General features: G+C 45.3%; 2 protein-coding genes across 2 annotated transcripts; one reads left to right on the top strand and one right to left on the bottom strand.

Moving 5' to 3' along the window:
- Positions 1-671: 671 nt before the first annotated feature.
- Positions 672-9,376, top strand: ARL6IP5 (ADP ribosylation factor like GTPase 6 interacting protein 5). Its single transcript, XM_027895127.1, has 3 exons — positions 672-910; positions 8,421-8,638; positions 8,966-9,376. Exons 1-3 carry the CDS (start codon positions 735-737, stop codon positions 9,136-9,138), a joined length of 567 nt encoding a protein of 188 aa, XP_027750928.1. The 5' UTR covers positions 672-734; the 3' UTR covers positions 9,139-9,376.
- A 2,892-nt stretch (positions 9,377-12,268) lies between these two features.
- On the bottom strand, positions 12,269-18,098 carry LMOD3 (leiomodin 3). The gene is made up of 3 exons (XM_027895137.1): positions 17,617-18,098; positions 14,444-15,829; positions 12,269-12,791 (listed from the first exon to the last, which is right to left on the bottom strand). The coding sequence occupies exons 1-3, from the start codon at positions 17,911-17,913 to the stop codon at positions 12,765-12,767; spliced, it is 1,710 nt and encodes a 569-aa protein (XP_027750938.1). The 5' UTR covers positions 17,914-18,098; the 3' UTR covers positions 12,269-12,764.
- Between the last annotated feature and the right edge of the window lie 1,671 nt (positions 18,099-19,769).

Genomic DNA, 19,769 nt, shown 5'->3' with positions numbered 1-19,769 from the left:
GACGTTGTTCATTTTGCACAGGGTGCAAGGTGTAGGTTTCCACAAATCAAGCATTCCAAGGGATAAAAATTACATGTTTTATAAAGTAAAATTTGCATGACCCCGCCCCTCTAATACATATTTCCCGCCCACCTAATGCATATTTATTTCGGTGATCTAATCTTAGGCAATGCTTGAAAACACAAAGTTCTTTTCTTCAGTAAACAGCTTGTATTGTTGAAGTTATCTGACATCAGTTACGTTTAAGAAAGGCGAGAAAATTCAGCCCGAAGACAGAAAATTCACCTCGAAGACATCACCCCCACTAGCAGAGCCAGTCTGCAATGGGACACCCCCCCAGAGGGCTGGGGCTGACACTCCCCCCGTCTCACAGATGATGCGGAGCGGGTTCGGCACGTGAATATTAAACGCGCACCTCCATTTGCTGAGGGAACAATGAGTTTGCAGCGGTTATTGACAGCAGCCCGTGTCAGCTGCCATCCCTGGGCGTGTGGCGGGCGGTGACACAGACCGTCGCTTGTGCTGCTGCTGCTGCCGCTCGTTCGCTCGCGGTCTCAGCGGCGAGGAGCGGGGCCGGGGCCGGGGGCCAGTGCGCGCATCGGTGCCGGTGTGCCCCTCGGTGCCGGTGTCTGTCTGTCGGTGCCGGTGTCTGTCTGTCTGTCGGTGCCGCGGTCGCGGAGCCGCCCCCGGGCGGTGCCCGGCTCTCCCGAGCCTGCGCGGCGGCGGCGGCGGCCATGGAGGTGCAGGTGGCCCCGCTGCGGGCCTGGGACGATTTCTTCCCCGGCTCGGACCGCTTCGCCCTGCCCGACCTCAAGGACATCTCGAAATGGAACAACCGCGTGGTCAGCAACCTGCTCTACTACCAGACCAACTACCTGATGGTGGCCGCCGCTCTCGTCTCCATCGTGGGGTCAGTGCGCGGCCTCGCAGCGCGGCCGGGCGGGGGGCGGCGGGATGGAGGGGCCCCGATCCCGGGCCGGGAGCGCTGAGACCCGGCCCGGTGCCACGGCATGGGGTCCGGCCCGGCCCCGGGAGGGATGTCGGGCTGCAGGGCCGGAGGAGCTGCTTTTCCCCCTCTTCCCTTTCCCCCTATTCTCTTTTTCCTCCATTCTCTTAACCCATTCTCCTTTCACCCCCCTCCGCCTTTCCCCTTCTCTCCATTCTCCTTTCCCCCCTCCACTCCTCTTTCCCCCCACTTGCCGCTTTCCCTCCTATTCCTTCCCCCTATTTCCCCCTTTTCCCCTCTTGTCTTCCCTTAAACCTCTGGTGTCGCTTAAAAATGCAGGAGGTTACAGCCTCCCTTGTGGAGAGGAGGCTTGAGAGAAGTCAGGTTTATGACTTATTTATTAGTTTATTGGTGCAGTCTCACTGATGTTACTGTTATCTCCCTGTTACACGGGCTGCTCCTCAAGCCCTTTGCCCGAGGGAGAGGCAGCAGACACCCAGCCTGGCAGGAGGCAGCGATGATTTTTATGTGCTGGATGTCGCTCGTAGAAAACGGAGCCTCATCCTGCGCAGCGACCTGTGGTTCCTCCTGAACCTGTCAGTGGGGCTGTGCATGCTCAGACATGCTCTGCTGTGAATTTAAAAGAAAAAACATAGATAAATTCTGCTCTCTTCAAGGCAGGACCATTAGCCAGTACGATGTTGTGTCAGGCCCAGCTTTCCTGAAGAGAATTAGGAAATAACCTTTATAATGATCTTCTGAATCAAAGCCTATGTGACTCTTGAGGTATTGCTTCGGCATCTTTGGTCAGAAAGCTCTTAAGCAAGGCATACAGCAGAAGCTGATGATTAAGCTTTTAATATGGAAACTGGAATACTCCACTCTTCTCAGCAAAGAGTGCGCAAATGCTTAAATTGGAGGATTGCCTAGCCACTAGGCCAGAGTGGTTTTGGCTGAAGTACATCTTATCTTTTGTGTTGTAGAGTCTTAAAATTATTCCTCTAAGTCTTTCTTTTTTTTTTTTTTTTTATGTAAGCATTCTGCATCCTGTTAGGGCTTCTGAAGCTGTTGACCCAGCATCTTAAGTTGGTGAAGATTCTGTGGCTCCCAGGGAGCTTTGGCCTGTGCTCTGAGGAAGGATAGGCTCAGAATCCTGCTTTTTCTTCTGGATGCATATGATGGTTAAGGGTTTGGCATAGTGGCATAGGCTTTCTGCTTTTATGCTGCAGTGAGCTTTACAGACTACTAGGCTGGTAAAATGACACTTCCACGGCCTTGCTTTTCTTATACCACCTTGCTCCAAACTTCTGTGTTCCTTTACCCCTATTTAGCAGCATGATGCTGTAGCCACCTCTCAATGTGTAGGTGAGTCACAATGTCCCTGGAAGGCAGAGGGATAAGCTCTTATGCCCAAGAAAGTTGGGAAAACAATTTTAATATTTCTTGTCAGGAAACAAGAATGGGAGAAGCTTTTACTCACTCTCCTAAATTCCTCCTTTTGAACTCTGATTGGTTTTTTTCAGATCAAGGGAGATTCATCTCCCACTTGTTTCCCACTAATGTGCTGAGGTGGGAGGTGGAAGAGGAAGAAAGGCATAGGAGATGGAAACTAATATCAGAACTGCAATTCCAATACCATAACATTAAGTGATAACCTTTTAAGTTGCAAACTTACAGATAAACAATACCTGGAATGGAATCTTGATCTCAAATATTTTTTTTAGCATGTCTTAGAGCCTTTGGTGTATGATGCAAATAACACTGAAGTAAAATCAAATGGGAGAAGAACTCTAAAGGAAATGGGATAATACCTCAATAGAGAAAAAGTATCCATTTCTTCTAATAAAAATATTTTTCGTTTGGCCAGACTGTGGCTTTGGGAGAAACGTAAAGAAAGTTCTCCTGATAAATTTAAATAGATGACTGAGTTGTTGCACTTACTTCTGTACTGGGCAGGAACCTCTGAGTGATAAATGAATCATGGCTTTTTAGGAACTCCAGGGCTGTATACAGGCCTAAGGGCAGGATTATTGAAACTACTTATGTAGTGGTCTTCCTGTGATCAAAACTAAACTTAGCCCATGACCAACTCTACCTGTTCTTAAACCATCTAACTATATAGACAGACTTGTAATGTAGAGATAATATTTTCAGCTATTGCAACACTTGGCAACTGTGGTTGTGGTGGGCTGACTCAGAAATTGTAGCCTGAAGCTTTCTTGGTACTGGAGGTGCAGTGCTGATTGCCACAGCTTCAGTTTACTGCCTCTCCTACAGCAAAGGTGACCTCTCCAGCCTTTTACCCAATTTCCTCAAGGTGTGGAATAACCTTACCATGAACGTCGTGGAATTGCAATGATCTCTGTTGCATCATGTCCCTGCCTTTCTCCTTCCATCTGTCTTCTCCTAAAGCTACTGTTACATGTAAATGAAGTTCTGGGCTTTGCAGCAATGTAGCTTTTACTTTCAGCCTGCAGGACTGGGTAGAAAATAATAAATCAGTGAACAAAAAACTAAAACTCCTGAATTAGTTCCACTCCACAAATACAGGCCTTGTCTTTCCCCTGCTCCCTCCCTGCAAATTCCTTTAAGAATGACTCTGGACTTGTGTGCTTTTTCTTCCCCCCCCCAACTCAGTTGCAGTAGATCACTGATAAAAACAAGATCTTTACAAACTTGTGCCCTTTCACCCAGTTATGGAGGAACTGGTCTCCCCATTCTTACCTTGAGCCAGGGCCCTGTCACTGCGAGTCCTGTTGGGATTTTTATTAAAATTGGTGCCTTCAGTGCCTCCCACAACAGCTTGTAACTCTCCTCAAACAGTCAATTTGGTTAATAAGTGGAATTTGTCTGTTCTTCCACCTACTCCAACAAGGCCTCTCTGTCATGTAATTCAAACTTAACTGCTTAAATTAATGTAATTTCATCTAGGCTTTTGTTGCCATGTACTTGCTAAAAATTAGCTTCTGAATCTGACAGTTTTAAAAAGCGTGCTGGATTTCAGAGTGCTGCATCTATGCGAACATCAGAGTTCTCCTTCTCTTCTGGAATAATCTCCTTGCAGCCTGAGGTTAGATGTCTCTTTCCTTTGCCACTTTTTTCTACTGTTCATCTGCACAACCCCAGCAATCGATGACTGCCTGTCTTTTTTTCTTCTTTTTTTACTTTCCCCAGCCTGAGGTGCCTGTAGTGACTCCCTTTGCTGAAACAAAAACTCCAGAGCAGCACAGTCTTTAGTTTCTCTCATGCCTGATGAAAGATTGAGTGAGCAAAACACATCATTTTAAAACATACATTGCATAATAATATTAGTATATAACTTCATAAAGGTCTGGCAGTTCTGCAAGAAGCAATCAGTCTCCTGTTCTCAAAACAATGCAAGTAAACAAAAGAAGGAATAGAAACATTGTTAAATCCATGGATGCTGAGGGCTATCACCTGGAATAACATGCTATTTATAGTTTTGTGTGCTACATCTCATTACAGCTGTATAATCTCAGTGAAGCTCAAAGTAGGGGGAGAGAGGAGGCAGAACTTCATCTTTCACGTTGTTTAAATTAATACAAATGAGGGAGGAAGCATTTCAGAACTCTGACATTCCCACTGCTTGGACTGTGGTAGAGCAAAAGGCCTTCTAAAAGGGAATTTTCATGCTTATTTGGTGCAACAGCCTAACTGAGCTACTGTAAGTAAAAAAATGTGGTTCACGATGACTGCCAGTCTCCTACTCAGTGCCTTTGTTCAGACTTGCCTGGTCACATGCAAAAGAAACAGATGTGACAGCAACTGCTGAATAATCACCCCAATACAGTCATCTAAAACGTAGCTGATTTGAGGATGGAGCTTTTGCTTTTTATGTGGCCTGTCCTATTTCTGGGCTTGTGCTGCTGGAGGCTTCTTTTCTTCCACCAGGGATGTGTCTTGCCAAGCTCTCTTTCCCCGCACTACAGCTGTGTGTCCTCCCTGTCTCCTGCTGTAAAGGCCGCACAAGTGTGCAGGAATGAAGCTGCCTGACGGGGAGAGGTGATGTGGTAACTCACTGAAAGCAGAGATTTTGGGGCTTTCCTGAACCTGTGTGAGAATTCTAACTTGTGATGCATGTAGGGCAGAGCCTAGAAATATGAATCTAGTTAAAAAAAAAGAAAGTATTTCGTCTTCATCTGTTTCTGCTGGCCCCAGGGTAACTGCCAGTACTTCTTCCCACGCAACTGCACCTCCAGCATCTTTTCTCTCCTGAGGCTCCTTCCATGAATACAGAGTGTATTGGAATAATACCTGTGTCTCTGCAGCCAGACAGGATGTTCATTTTGTTTTATTTATTTTCCCTGTCTTATTTATTTTCCCTGTCTCTTTACTTTGCACTGAGGCAGGTGCTGAAGGAAGCCTGGTCTTTGCAGGGCTGCAATGGCAAGTCCCACTGTGACACTGTTGGAACTGAATCGGAGTGATGGCTTTTCCTTGTCAGTTTGTCTTGGCTGTACTGAAGGTCACAGAGAACAAAGAAGGAGATAGATCATCCACACAAGATGCTCTAGGCCATTAGCACACCCAAATGCCATTAGTCCTGCTGTTCTAGCTTCTTTCAGGGTCATAGAAGTTGGTGGTTTTCATGTCCAACCCTAAAAGAGTTTTTCTTCCCCTAAGTCATCTGAGCAGTGTAAACTCAAGCCACACCCCAGCCCTGCTGATAGTTCTGTGCATTACATTTTTAGGTATTTGAGAGGTCTCATCAATCCCTGCTAAAGGGAATTATATTTAGAAAGTATCTTGTAACATACTTAATGGCTGGTCACTTACCTTGTCTCTGCAGCAGTGAAAGGCTTCCAGCCTCCTTGCCCGAGCACAAATTTGTCATATTGTGTTCTGACCTCTGTATAAATAAAACCAATACCAGCGTTGGTGGTTCAGCTGAAAGGTGACTTCTAGGGCTGTTACACAGCTTGCTTTTTCCCCAGGCCCTGCCCTGATGTTCTAAAATAACGTGTCCATGTTTTTTCCTTTCTAGTCTTTAGCTATTGTGTTACTGAGAGCAGCCTGCCAACAGATCTGAGTGAAAAGATAATGGAGTTCTGCCTTCCTGAAAAATGCCATTGCTGGAGAAGAATTTTCTATATATGAATTTCTAGGGTAATCTTAGTGCTGTAAATTATGCTGTGGGCGAGTCAAGCAATAAAGGGGAGCTTGGCATATGACACCCTATCCAGCACTGCAGTCACCAGCAGTGAAGTCTGTGGACACATGGCTGATAATTTGAGTACCAGTTTTCAGTGGCAACTGCAGTCCCCATCTGTGTTCATGTGGCTTTGAATGCCTTCACTTGATACTTCTGTTCACTGTTCCCTTGTACGCGGTGGAATGCAGCCCACTTCAAAAAACATGTAATTCAGATCACTTTTCCTCAGGAGAGTGGGATCTTCTGAATGCATTGTGCCTCCCCCCCACTCCCCTTTATATCCCTTACAGCCAGTCAGTTATACAGGACCTGTGTAATACCCGAAAAAAAGCGTAGAGCAAAGAATTATTCGGTCTCTTCCTTATAAATATGGAGGGATAGCTCTTAACCACAAGTTTCTGAAGTTGTAATAAGAGTAGAGGGAAGAGCAGGGAAGATAAGGCTTTGAGAGCATTTGCCAGGCATGTGGAAAATGTAGTGGAGCTCCGCCTAGCTCTTTGTTGCTTCTAGGATTATCTTGTCTGGGGATTTTTTGGCAACAAAAAATTGTTTACTGTGAGTTGCCTGAGTAAGTTTGGCCATTTCTGCTCCAAGGTAGCTGTGATGTGGAGGTGACTTCTACTTTAGGAATCTCATGTGTCCAGTAGTATGTATATAAGCCAGGCACCAGGGTGGTCCAGTCATGAGTCACCCTCCTTCTCCTGCTGCAAAGGAGCACAGATGAAAGCAATTTCCTTCCAGAGCAATGCTGCTCACTTTTTCCAGCCTGGAAACTTTAGATTGACAATTCAAAGCTAAATATAAACTGGCTGGCTACAGGGAGTGACTCAGATGCAACAACCAAGTCTGCCCTATCACCACTTCCAAAAAGTCCTGTTGGCTTTTCAGCGTGAGGAGCAGAAGCAGGTGGGGAACTAGTCTGAATCTTAATCTTTTTCTGTCCAGTTGTCCTGTCTCCTGTTGGCACAACTGACTTAAAGAATCAAGAGCCAGTCCTTGCTCTGAAATAATTCTTGGGGATTCTTCCTTCTCTGGGGAGGTGTTTCCTGGCACTGCAGGTGGAGTGTTGACATACTGGCACATTTCTTGTGCCTGTGCCGGATATGAAGCACAGACCACAAACCATAGCATCCTCCTCAGCAGTGGGGAGGAGTGGTGAATCACTGTGCCTGTTAGCTTTGGAACAGCAAGACGTGCTGCAAAGTCTGTGAGGGGAAATCTTGAGTATGTGTGGCTCTGTCAGGGTGGTGTGGTGCTGCTGCCATAGCTGTAAGAGCTCAGAGCCCTCAGCTGCTGTGTAACCAGAGCAGTGCATGTGCAGGCCAGCAAATCAGAGTGCACATGAAATCACATAACTTTTCACTCTGTGAGTGAAATATCATAGAGCCTTGACTTTGTGTGAGTACAGAAACAAGCTCAGCAGAGTCCTTGCTGAAAGCTTCACTCTGAACAAGCTCTAAATACTCAGGGAAGCGGTTTGAGCAGGTGATGTTCCCGCGCTGCTCCAAAAAAGGGACTGGCTGTTTATAGTCCAAAGCTGATCCACTCAGTGGCTTGGTTTGCTTGGAAACTCTGATAACAATAATAGAACACAAAACCTCAGCAGTGAGCCTCTTGCCAGGCCTGGCTCTTCTTCCTGTGAAACCTTTATCCCATACTCCAGTTCCTTCTGACTCTCAGGCATGCTTGCTTGGGACTGGGCTTCCATCTGTTGTGCTGATGGTGGTGAGCTCCTTCTGCAAGTTCATACAATTCTCATGTTTGGTTGTAAACCAGTAAGAAGGTTTATTCAGAAATGAGAAAGAGTGAAGTAACTTCCCCTTTAGTTAGTGTTCCTTTCCCATTCTGCAAACCTAGACAAGATACTATGACAAGCTAGTTCATCTGAAGGCCTAGGCTGATCCTGGTTTTGCCATATGGAGGGAAAATATCAGTCCCTTGGGCACCTGTTGCCTCCATCTGCTCTCTGGATATGCTCACTCTGGGTGCAATACCACGAGTTGATTGCAGAGGTAGGAGGGGTCCTGGTGGGAAGTGCTTCCATTATGAGGTGCTGTAAAAATTCATTATCCTGAGCTAAACTCAAGAAGAGAACATAAAGATTATCTAAAGTCAGTGCTAAAAGGGTTGCTTGTTCGAGTTGCACTTGTTGCTTTATTTACCTTCTGCTAAAGACCTTGGTAAAAGTCTTGACAGCAGCAACTGCCTTCTCAATGACTTCCCTCCCAGGTAATGTCACTGCTGAGCTCATGAAGGCTCTGAAACTGAATATTTTTTGTTGTTGTTCCCTCTTCTCTCCAGATTTCTGAGTCCTCTGAACATGGTCATTGGTGGTACGGTGGTGGTACTGGTGTTCCTGGGGTTTGTGTGGATGTCGCACAACAAGGATATTCTCCGCAAGCTGAAGAAGCAGTATCCAACCACGTTTGTGGTGGCCATCATGCTGTCTAGCTACTTCTTGATCTCCTACCTGGGAGATGTCATGGTGTTCATGTTTGGGATCACACTTCCTCTCCTCTGTAAGTAGTTTTTCTCTTCTCTGTGGGGCTGGAAGTGTGTGACTTGAGCTTTCTCAGATAAGTCTGCAGATTCTAAATTGGCTGTTGGCCTTTGCTATGTCTGTTTAAATGATCCCAAAGCAGAACTGTGGGGGAGTGGACACAAAACAGCACAAGCCATCTCCAGTGTCATTATTAAATGGGTACCTGTGGTTACTTAAACAGTCTTTGGTACGTCATCATCTTCCAGTGATGTCATGGTGCTGGAATGTGTCTTCAGATGAGTGCTGCAAGAATTTATGCATTCCCTGAGCATTAACAATTCATGAGTGTGCTTCTGTCCTGCAGTGATGTTTGTCCACGCTTCTCTGAGGCTCCGGAACATTCAGAACAAGCTGCAGAACAAGATGGAGGGAATAGGCTTGAAGAAGACCCCAATGGGCATCATCCTGGATGCTCTAGAACAGCAGGAGGATAGCATCAACAAAATTGCTGACTACATATCTAAAGTGAAGGAGTAAGCAGCTGCAGCATGGCATTTTCACCTGTTGCAGGAGTGTAGTTGCTATTTACTATTGTTCAAGCTTGCTTTCAGTTTGTGTACAAAACAGGAAATGCATGTGGTACAGGTTAATAGTTGCAGGATACAGGTATTCCAAGGTCTTCAGGGCTCCTCTAAAAACATAAGAGCAGCGACTTTTTTCTATTGTATAGCAAAATGTTCTGGTGTTTACACAAATACATACTAACTTAATCATGTTTGCTTGTCTCTTCTTCTGGGGGTAGAGGAGGAAGAGATGGAAACCTATGGAATGCAGTCTCTCAAACTGTCTTGTAACAAATTAGTCTATTAAAGTAACACCCCTTTCATCTCAGTTCTGAAAGATTGCAGTTTAGCCAGGTTATGCTGGGTAGCACCTTCAGCCTGGTGATGATCAAGGTGAGCTGGAATCTATCAAATGTAGGCATTTCTTGCATCCTCCAAATCCCTCCCTTGAATGGTATTTACAGAGACCACATTGCCAGCTTAACTGGCAAGGGGTAAAACTGTGCAGTACTTGTAGCGAGTCTGGGTTCTGTCCTCACCTCACACTCCTCCTTCAGCAGCCATGGAACAGTCTAAATAGATGTAAGCATGAAGAGTACACATGGCACTGTGCCTGCCAGTTCCAGTGAAGTGAACCTTTGCTCTCTCCAAAATCCTGATCCGTAGAAACTGCTCCTTTCTGCAGGAGAGCCAAACTTCCCTGTGTGCCAGCTGAACTATGGCCAAGCACGGGAGAAGAAGAAATGTGCAGATAGGTTGGATAAGCTGGGTTTCTACCCCATTGATGTTTTTAAATACTGCTACTTTAGGACTTACCTTGTTCTGCTTTAGTCTGTATAGGCTGTTTGTAGATGGAGGTGTATGTGTGTTTTTGAGCGTGGGTCATCTTTTTCTTTCTTCTTAACCAGAATGCAAAGATGTAAGTCAAACATGCATCCTTTGACTCTGTACTTCTGGCGCTCATCAAAGGAATAAACTGGATTTCAGGTTTACAAGTAAAAGCAATAAATATCAAGATACAGTTTTTGAACACCCATTCCAAATTCATGAAGATATTTGCCTGTTAAAACTCCTGAAGCTGAGAGCAGTGTGGGGGATTCTTTTACATATATGTATTTTAACTTAACTGCCAGCTCTGATGGAATCATCTTGATAACAGGAGCTTGCCAACAATGTAGGGGGAAGTTGTCCAGGTGATACTCCATTTCAAATAATCTTGCATTTCTCTTTTCTTATCAAGTAATTAATTTAATAAAAAAGGAAGGATCCTCGAAGTTGAAGCTTTTATGTAACTTGCCATGCTGTTTTCATAGTGAACTGCGTAGAGATCTGAACATGTCATTCCATTTAAGTGTTACAGTGATCAGTATTTATCAAAAATGTCTGTATATTCCAGCTGAAGAGTCAATGGCCTGTTCCTCACTTGTAGCGCATGGTCTTTGTTTTTTGAAAGCTGTTTCCACACTTAAAGAACATAGTAGCCTATGACTTCATCATTACTGTAGAATTTTAAAAACTGCACAGTTATGACGAAAAATAAATTCTAAGGATTTGAAACTGAAGCTTGTGGCTGTTTCTGTGTTTGGTGGAGCTCCAGGAGGGGTGGTGGGAGATGTGCTGTCACCCTGCAGCTCGTGCCACAAGCCTGCAGAGGGGATTAAGCTTCTTCTGGATTTGACTGCTCCGTGTCTGTATTAGCTTTGCTGGGGCACAAGGGACCTCTGAACTGAAATTTTACAGCCTTGGCTCTTGCATCCTTAAAAAGGCTGCTCTACAGAGGTGGAATACTTAAGGTATTTGTTCATGCTGTTCCAGTCTCTTATATAACTCTGCTTAACTGGGATTTCACTTTGCTTTTAATTACCTGAGAGGGATTTCTGCACCTAGGAGTGCTGTGCCTTGAGCAGTACTAGGAAGCCAGCTCTGCTGCAGTCAGGCTGATGGTCTGATCTCTCTATCTGGCTGCCTGGCTCCTCCTGGGATCACTGGAGAGGCTGCTCGGTGGGAGAACACGGATCAGAGCAGGGCTCTGCAGGTCCTGCTCTGTGCACCCTGGTAAGACATGTTTGGCAGCTTCTGGGTGTAGCTTCCTCTCCAAGAGCTCTTTGCATTTGCTGCTGTGCTCCATGCAAGGGCTTGGTTAGAAGTACCAAGCTCCTTCCCTTTCCTGCTCTTACCCACTACAAAAACTGGGGGCTGCAATGAAAATTACTTCCATTTTTTTACATCTCTGCCATGCAGAAATGGCTCTTCCTTTCCCTTTATGTGATACTTAAAAGCTACTTTCTCTGTCTTAGGCAGTAAATCAAGAGGGTTTCTCAAGTCTGGGGCATTGCAGTTGCAAACAGAAGCTGAGCTTAGAAGGAGCTTTACAAGTTTGAAAGAGAGCTTGGAAAGAGGTCAGGTGATAGACACAGAAAGGACAAATGAAAATTGTAACTAATGATAGTAGAGACTTCCTTGGATTCAATGAGGTCCTGGACATTGCTGATTCTACAGGACTATTATAATAAACATGGGAAGAGAGAGTAGGGTGGGACTGCAATCACTAAGAGACTAACTCACCTGAAGGAAATCCTGCCAGGAGCTGCAGAGCTGTGCCTTTGGATCAAATATCAGCCACAGGAAGGCAAGGGAGCAGCATTTTGGCCTTTGTTCTTTACCTAAGCCTTACAGCTTAAAAAAAAAAACAAAACCCCCAAACTGGTCTCTTGTGGATGTATTTTACAAGTGTGTGACTTACCTGCAATTGCTTCACAAAAAATGCAACGGAAAAATCTAATTTGATCATAAAGGATGAGGAGAAAAAAACTCCAATCCTCCTGCCACAAGAAGAGTGTGGAAAGAAACCTGAAATGGCATTTCAGTGCACTCCAAGGTGGCTGCAATTAAGGAATACATTAAGACAGAGGTGAATCATAGGGAATGAAGATCACAGCTCTCGAAGCAGAAGGTAGCAGCATCTTTTAAATGCTGATCAGGTACAATACCCACTAGACTGTGTTCTGAAATAGAGCTCGAAACCATCCAGGCGAGGTGTTTGTTGTACCAGAGCAGTCCTTCTGTCTGCGAGCATCTGGTTAGTGATGGAAGTGCTGCACACATCTTACAGAGAGAGCTTTATTTCACTGCTGTTTCCTTAGCCTAAAAAATGAAGCTGTGTACATGGAACCCAAATACATTTCTCACAGACAAGAGAATAATAAGGGAGCATGTGTGTGAAAAGAAAGATAAAGCACAGCGTGTTCCTGCAGAATCTGGCAGCAGGAGGACAACGTGGAAGCAAAGTAGTTTGCTGACAAACTAGAAAGACGAGGTTATTGATGCCTCTGAGAAAATACTCCCACAACAAACTGAAGCCTCAAATCCACTTGGCAGACAGATGGCAGCGGGATTGTTTGATACCTGGTGGAAATGCTTAGCCCTGGGTTTTCCCATGCCAGCCGTTTCCAGCACACTTATAAAAGTGTGTATCGCAAGCTTTGTTCCCAAAGAGTTGAATTTACCACCTGGGTTCTGCAGAAAACATCTGCTGAAACTGTTGTAAGCAAAACTTGAATAGTCCTTATCCCAAGTTGTTTTCTTCAGGTCAGTCTGGTCTCACTCCAGCTGCTTTGGCAACGGCACCTGGACAAGGACAGTAAGTATGAGGAGGAGGAAATTTCTCAGTCTTACTTCACAAAGCAGTTAAGTCTAATATAAACCTTCAGAAAATGTAAAATGATCAAAAATATAGCAGCTGGGAGCTCCAAGGAACTCCGGTTGGGAATTTCCTTTGTTTGTAATTTACCACTTGCTGTTTATGATGCTTTATGCCCAGGAAATCAATTTGAAGCCATTGAGTCCCTTCAAGGAGCAAACAAACACCCAGCTTGGCTCAAGCAGTAAAACCCTATTTTAGAGATGAAGCTGAGGGTAGTGAGGCAAAAAATGAGTTACCAAGATCACACAGGATAGGGAGAATAACAGCCTAATGCTCCCAAATCCAAGCCAAGGGGCCCAATGAGAGAAGTAGGAAAAAAAAAAGAAAACCCACCAAAAAAACCCACCACAAAAAACCCCACCCCAAACCCCCAACACATGTATCCATTTCTGAGGGACTTGCTGAAGGAATAATTGTTTCTGTGTAGGTATAAATGAAAGCAAAATGAGGCCCAAACTATTAAAATGTCAATATTAAAAGAAAAATTAATTACAAAATACTACTTGTCCATTTTTAATTACAAAGAATTTTCTGTCCTCTTCCTCAAGCCTTAGCAACACAGGCATCAACATCACTAGCTACAAATGCATCAGTCATCTTTTAGGATTTCTTGAATAATGATACAACACAAGGAAATTTAACAGGTCAGGAGAGCAGAAGGTTAAATCTGCTGGCCAACATTTTGAGAAGTGGCCCATGAATTTGGTACCCAAGTAACAGCATCACCAAGAGGCAGTTTTCACAGTTTTGGACTTGGATTCTCATTCTGAGCTCACATTATAAGTTGTGACCACTGAGCACTTTTCAGTGGCAAAGATTTACTTGGAAACAAATATAAAAACTCCTGTGGTATCACTACTTTCTTCCTTTAACCTTGCTCCATCTTCACTGCCGGTACTTCTAATTTCTTTTTTTTTTTTTTTCCCTATTAGCACTAGGATTTTGCAGTTGATTTAAATAAGGGCAAAAAAAGATTGAGCAGCAAAGGACCACTAAAATAATACACTCCTTGTTACTGGGTGAGGGAGGCAGGAGCAGAGCTGTGAGTCTAGGCTGGATTTCAGTGTGGGCCAAGTGATAGTGCTTTCTTGTGTATAGTGAGAGCTAAGATAAAAACACAGCTATTGAAGAGAGAAACATGGGGTTTTTATGGGGGACTGAGGCCAGACTAATGTGAAAAATAATACCTGTTGCTCTCCTGAAACAAGCATCTTATAACAGCATGTGCCTATCATAACTAATATGCTATTAGTAGTATGCTACGGTTGAGTTTCTGTGGGTTTGTTAATCTCCTGACTGAATTTCCACTCTTATACCTTATGGATGCAGACAGGGGTGCAGAAGGCTGCAGCCTTGGCACTTGTTGCCATTTCTCCGTGCAAGCCAGACCCTAGTGCTGCTGGAAAACAACCACCTGCATCCCAAGAACAGCAGCCTGGCACAGTGATGCAGCACTGCTGATGCAGCAGGCAGGTGCATTGCCAGCCCCACGAGTGCCCAGATGTTTCCACCCCCAGCTCGGGGCGTGCTGGGTGGACATGATTCCCTCCCCTCACCGCCACAGCTGGGCACTCACCGGTCTAAGATAAGCGACGTTGCTCTGACGGATGTCGTTGAGGAGCTGATCCCTCGGGGTTATTTCCACGAGGGGAGGAGGTCTTCTCCTGGGAACCGGTTTAAGTGTTTTGATGACGTCTTTGAGGTTGGTTTTCTCAGCGGGCTCCACGTATTCCGGCACGGCTGGTTTGCGCTGAGTCTTCTTCAGCTTGACCACCTTGAAGCTGAGGGGTTTCTCTCTGCAGGGCTGCTCCGGGGCCGCCTGCCTCTTGCTCTCCTGCCTTTTGTTCAGGGACACAGTTGCAGGGACAGGTGGTTTCGGGGCTTGTGGGGGTTCGTGCATCCTCAGCTGGGGTAGAGGTCCCCCCAGCATTTCCCACATCCCGGGAGGCAACCCAAATCCGTTCTCCAGCATCGCTATCAACTCTTTCTGCTCTTTCATTTGCTGCTGCCTTTGCCCCTCTTGCCTCTTCTGCCTCTGCTTGTCCAGGTTTCTGCTGAGCAGGTTGGTCACCACCATCCTCGGCCCTGGCAGTTCGAAGTGATAGCCCATTTTCAGGAGGGTGGTGTTGGCTTTGAGCAGCCTGGCGATCTCCATCTCTGCCTGGTGGCCCAGCATGCCCCGCTGGTTGTGAAAGCGGAGCTCCGTCAGCGTCTCGTTGTACTGGAGGCACCGCATGATGGCCACGATCCCTTTGCCGGAGATGAAGTTGGAGTCGATGTTGAGCGTGGTGATGCTCCTGTTCTCCCGCAGCATGTTGGCCAGGGCGAACGCCACGTTGTCATCGGCCCCCACGTTGGCCAGGCTGAACGTTTTTATGTTCTTATTCTTTTTCATGGCATTGACAAAGTCTATCAGCATTTCCTTGGGGACGTTTTCGATGTTGTTCAGGTTGAGCTCTTTCACATCTGGGTTGTTTTTCCGGACCTTCTCCAAACTCTCTTCTAAATTGGTTTGATTCCCTGAAGGCCTGGCACTGAGCTTCATGAAGCTGGTATCCAGCGCTAACTTTTGGGGGATGTTCAATTTTGATATTTTCTTTTCATTTTCATTTGGCTTTTTGTTGATTTCTCCCCGCTCTGTACTCAGTTTCTTACTTATCTGATCACTGTGACAGTTGTCATTGGTGTAATTCTCCTTTGTTTGCAATTCAGCCTCATCTTCCTCTTCTTCTTCCTCCTCCTCATCTTCCTCCTCCTCCTCCTCTGCTTCTTCTTTCTCATCCTCCTCCTCCCCTCTCTCTTTATCGTTTACATCTTCCTTTGTCTCCCCCAGTTGTGTTCCTGAGTTGGACACATGCTCATTTTGGTAATGTCTCTCTTTTCCCTCTGCTCCCGTCATCCTCGCCCCGGCCGCCTCGCTGCTGCTGCCAGCCTTTCCTTCCATCTCCTCTGCAGCGCTTCTCTGAGGAAGAAGACAAAACCTCACAGCTGAAAGAACTGAACACAGCTTTGTTACAGTAACTTTCTACTCAAATAAACATGTAGCAGTTGGACTTGGATCTCTCTATGTACATACATTAGAGAATAATCCTTCAAAGAGTCGCTGCCTGGAAGTCCAGGCTGTGCTGGCAGACACAGGAAGAACTTGTTCTTAAAGAGGCTGCAAACCAGTTCCTCTTCTTTGCTTAAAAAATTAAGTCCTGACAATTAAATGCTGAGATATTTAATGCTATGTTAATATAGTCCTTGAACTCTTCTAGGGGCTGAGTCTCTGATCCAAAGTCTCTTCCTGGATTTTGTGTCATTTGTATCTTTTCTTTGACAAGAGACAAAAAATACACCACAAACCATTGGAAATCAGTGTGAACCACCGATGGTTTGCTCAGCCCAAGAGGGTGTTAAGAGGGCACATTGTGACCACAGTGGAGTCACCCAGCACATGGGACAACAAGGCCTCCTGCTCTGGTACTGCCAGAGCATCACAGCCAAGGAAGAACCTCACTGAAGATAAAGCAAAATATTAGCTCACTTTTTAGTCCAGAGATAGGAAAGCAAATCCTGCACAGAGCTGTTGTAAGGCTGTGGCGCTTCTAGCGAATAAATAAAATTAGTTGCCGATTTCTACCACCTCCAGAGACATCTCCCCCCGGGCTGAGATTTTTTTTTACAAGCATCTTTTAGCGAGTGGATCCTCCATCACTGAGAAATGCTAATAAAGTCAAGCTATTTTGCAAAGATTTGCAGTACTTCAGGCAGGGCTTGTGGTGCACCCAAAGTCTGACAAAATGGTCACAGTCACCTCTGCCCTCGAGGCTGTGGCTTCTGTCTGCTGTGGCAGTGGATGGGATTAGTGTGGGGATCGCTTGACCAGTTGTCAGCAGCCAGCTCCACACCCAAATTCCAGATTGAACCTCAGAAATGTTTCAAAAAAACCTGTTTCTTTGAGGGTGAGAGTGTTACAGGAAGGGAAAACACCACAAATTTCCCCAAGAAACCTGCCCAGGGAAGTCTGTGCTGTACCGTGTTGGTCTGTATTAGCAGAACCACTGGTATTTAAAACAAAAATAAAAGAAATCAGTTACCTCAGATTCACTTAGGTTTGGGTATGGATGTGTTTCATCTGGCCAAGTTTCAATTCTATTAACCTATTTTTAAGTGTGGCCCTCATCCTGAAGGATATCTAAGTATGACCTTAACTTTATTTCAAAGTCATAGGGACAGTCAAATAAATTTAAGGACTGTATTGAATAGGGTCAGACTAGTTCCTGGAGTTTGCATGCTTGGTCATTAGTGTATGTTTCATCCTGTTAAAATACAGTGGTTTGGATTTTTTTCCATTAGATCATTAAATTCAGTCAATTAATAATTTAATAAATATGACTAATGCAGTCTTTTATGGAAAAGCAACATGGTGTTGTTTCATATGCAAAGTCAAACACATTTTAGTTACATCCTCCAAACTAATCTTGTGACAATTTCTCAGTGATTTGCTTTGCTGAAACAGAATTAGGATTTTCTTATCCTAAAAAGCTTAAGTAAATAATTCGGGAAAAGCAATTAAAAAATTACTAACCCTGACATCAGTCCAAGCTGGATTCTGCCACTGCTGAGGCTTTTAGGATTAATCTAAATTTGTTTGTACTATACCTTACGTAAGGGACAGAAGCAGAGGCAGGTTAAGGTATTAAAGCTATAAAACAGCTCCCACGGCAGATGCATAATAAATATTTGTGATTTTTTGCTTGTTACCTCAGAGGGCAAGAGGGTGACAGGAACTCTCTCATCCTCGAGCATGCGTCTGGACGCCTTCTGCCAGTACAGGTAGTCAACCAGGGACCTGTGGTCAAAGCTCCCTGTGGGGGCTTTCTCCGTCTGATCCTTCTGTATCATCCCAGTCGGGACTTCAGGGTCTGGGGCCATGACTTCCATCTCACTCTGCAGCTCCTTTAGCTCCTCAGGGGACAGGTTTGCCAGGATTTCATCTTCATCGATGTCCTCAGGACACACGTCTTCGTCGGAGTTCTGGCCGAGTTCAGACATGTTCATTCTTCTCTCCTTCGTCTATGACTTCTTAAACCTACAGAGGAAGCTAAATTTCAGAGGATTTTATGTTCTTTCCCCCCTCACTAGCAGTAGTTCATCCCGTTAAATCGACAACTTCATGTTTTGGTCATGAGCTGTGGCAGCTCTCGGTCTCAGTGCGAGGGACAGCCCGTGCAGCTAAGTCTATATTAAGCTGCACTTGGCTGGATAAAGAGAATTTATGGCCATGCTCCATTTTCAGCAACCTGTCAGCTGTGCAAACCCTTCTGACATTTCAGTGCAGCTGGTGTGTCCCCCATTGAGGGAGGCAGGGGACAGCCATTTTCCAGAGGATTCCCGGGACACTGCGCCGTTCAGTGCTTCACCCCACGCTGGAATTGCTGTAGGTGGGCAGAGGGACATTAATGGTACCTGTGGGAAGAATCAGCAAAAGGTCTCTGTATCCATGGTGCCTCTGATCTATCACAAAAGGACCAGGGACTGCAGGCTCTGCACTGCCTTTAGCCAGGTCTAAACCCTGGCTGGACACCGCAAGTGGTTTTGGTGTGAGAGCCACACACAGTTGATGACCTCTCCCATATGCCACATCCTGGTTAGGGTAAAATCCTCCTAAGATGGAAAAAAGCAGGTGAACAGTTGGTACAACACACACCTTCTGCCAGGGGACAGAGGTCCATGCAAGGACCAGCTCCAGCCCTTTGAACCAGCCAGAGCAGTCCCAACAGGAGCATTTCCCACAGCACGTCCATGCCCTGCTCCCATCCAGTCTGCCCAGGGACAGTCCCAGTGCCCTGCTTCTTCACTGGCCTGTCTCCATCATTAACATCATTTGATCTTTCAATGCATCCTGGCTGACAGCTCATCTCAGTTTCATCCTTTTCCTACTATTTACCGCTTTTTTCAGAATTAAGAAGAAACTACAAAGATTTACCTTGCTGTAGTTGTAGACCTGATGTAACTACCCAAATTCCTTTCTTTCAGTGGGTGTCCATTCCATCCTCCTTCTTTGTTCAGAATATTTTATAGGCTTCTAAATTCACGTGACAAAGCAGAAAGCCACACCTCCAACACCACTGTGCTCGTGGCTGCTTTGTAACAGCAGAGTAGGGGGAGTGGGTAATTTTTCCACTTGTAGTTTGGGCTGTTCTTTGGATTAGGAAGATTTCCTCTCATAATTTCAAATTTTTCTTGCAGGGGTGTCAAATCAAACCCTCACCTTGCAAATGCAACTTCCATAGGAACAAAAGCATAGAGGAGAGGCTGTGAAACCAAGACTCCCCAATTTTTAAGCCATATTTCTGCTTGCAGTCTCAACCACGCTCTGCTGGAGTCTGCCAGCAGCAAAACAGGCTCTGCATGACGATGGCCTCTCTTTGCTGTGTTCTGTAACATGAAACATGGTGTTCAAAGCCCTGTTAACCTCGATTAAAAGGCCATTATCCAAAGGTCCTCATTTGATTCACGCTGTTGCACAGCAGGGAAGAGGGCAAAAATTTAAGAACTAAATCAGTGGTAAAGGAAAAGGTAATAAAAACCCGAGCCAAGAATGTAACGGCTCCATCTGCCCCTTTGGTATTTTGGAGGGCATCCTTATCCTTGTTTTATATTATGCAGTAGCAAGCACAACAGCAGACCCACACATCAATCTATCAGCTCTAGCAGCTTTAACCCCCAGCTCTGCTGTCCATAATGGAGTCCATAAACAGTTTCCTGATGTTCTCAAATAAATCAGTGCTCCATGGTAGCTGGAATGTTACTCTCCCAAACAATGCAGTTTGGGTCACAGAAGTTGTGTATTCAGTGCTTACTTACCTCTTGCTAATTTCTTGACTGGAAATAAAGCCCCATGCCACCTTCTT

Source organism: Empidonax traillii, unplaced genomic scaffold, assembly GCF_003031625.1.
Source record: "Empidonax traillii isolate 1590-97213 ecotype Southwest subspecies unplaced genomic scaffold, ASM303162v1 scaffold450:size721730, whole genome shotgun sequence".
NCBI lineage: Eukaryota > Metazoa > Chordata > Aves > Passeriformes > Tyrannidae > Empidonax > Empidonax traillii.
This window is presented reverse-complemented; position numbering and strand designations above follow the sequence as displayed.

What these genes read in the sequence shown, in the direction of transcription:
- ARL6IP5 (XM_027895127.1), top strand. Translation starts at nt 735, where the DNA reads ATGGAGGTGCAGGTGGCCCCGCTGCGGGCCTGGGACGATTTCTTCCCC. An exon ending in GCTCTCGTCTCCATCGTGGG is followed by an intron (nt 911 to 8,420) that starts GTCAGTGCGCGG and finishes TCTTCTCTCCAG; the next exon opens with ATTTCTGAGTCCTCTGAACA. An exon ending in GATCACACTTCCTCTCCTCT is followed by an intron (nt 8,639 to 8,965) that starts GTAAGTAGTTTT and finishes TCTGTCCTGCAG; the next exon opens with TGATGTTTGTCCACGCTTCT.
- LMOD3 (XM_027895137.1), bottom strand. Translation starts at nt 17,913, where the DNA reads ATGAACATGTCTGAACTCGGCCAGAACTCCGACGAAGACGTGTGTCCT. An exon ending in TCACCCTCTTGCCCTCTGAG is followed by an intron (nt 15,830 to 17,616) that starts GTAACAAGCAAA and finishes CTTCTTCCTCAG; the next exon opens with AGAAGCGCTGCAGAGGAGAT. An exon ending in ACGTCGCTTATCTTAGACCG is followed by an intron (nt 12,792 to 14,443) that starts GTGAGTGCCCAG and finishes GTCCTTGTCCAG; the next exon opens with GTGCCGTTGCCAAAGCAGCT.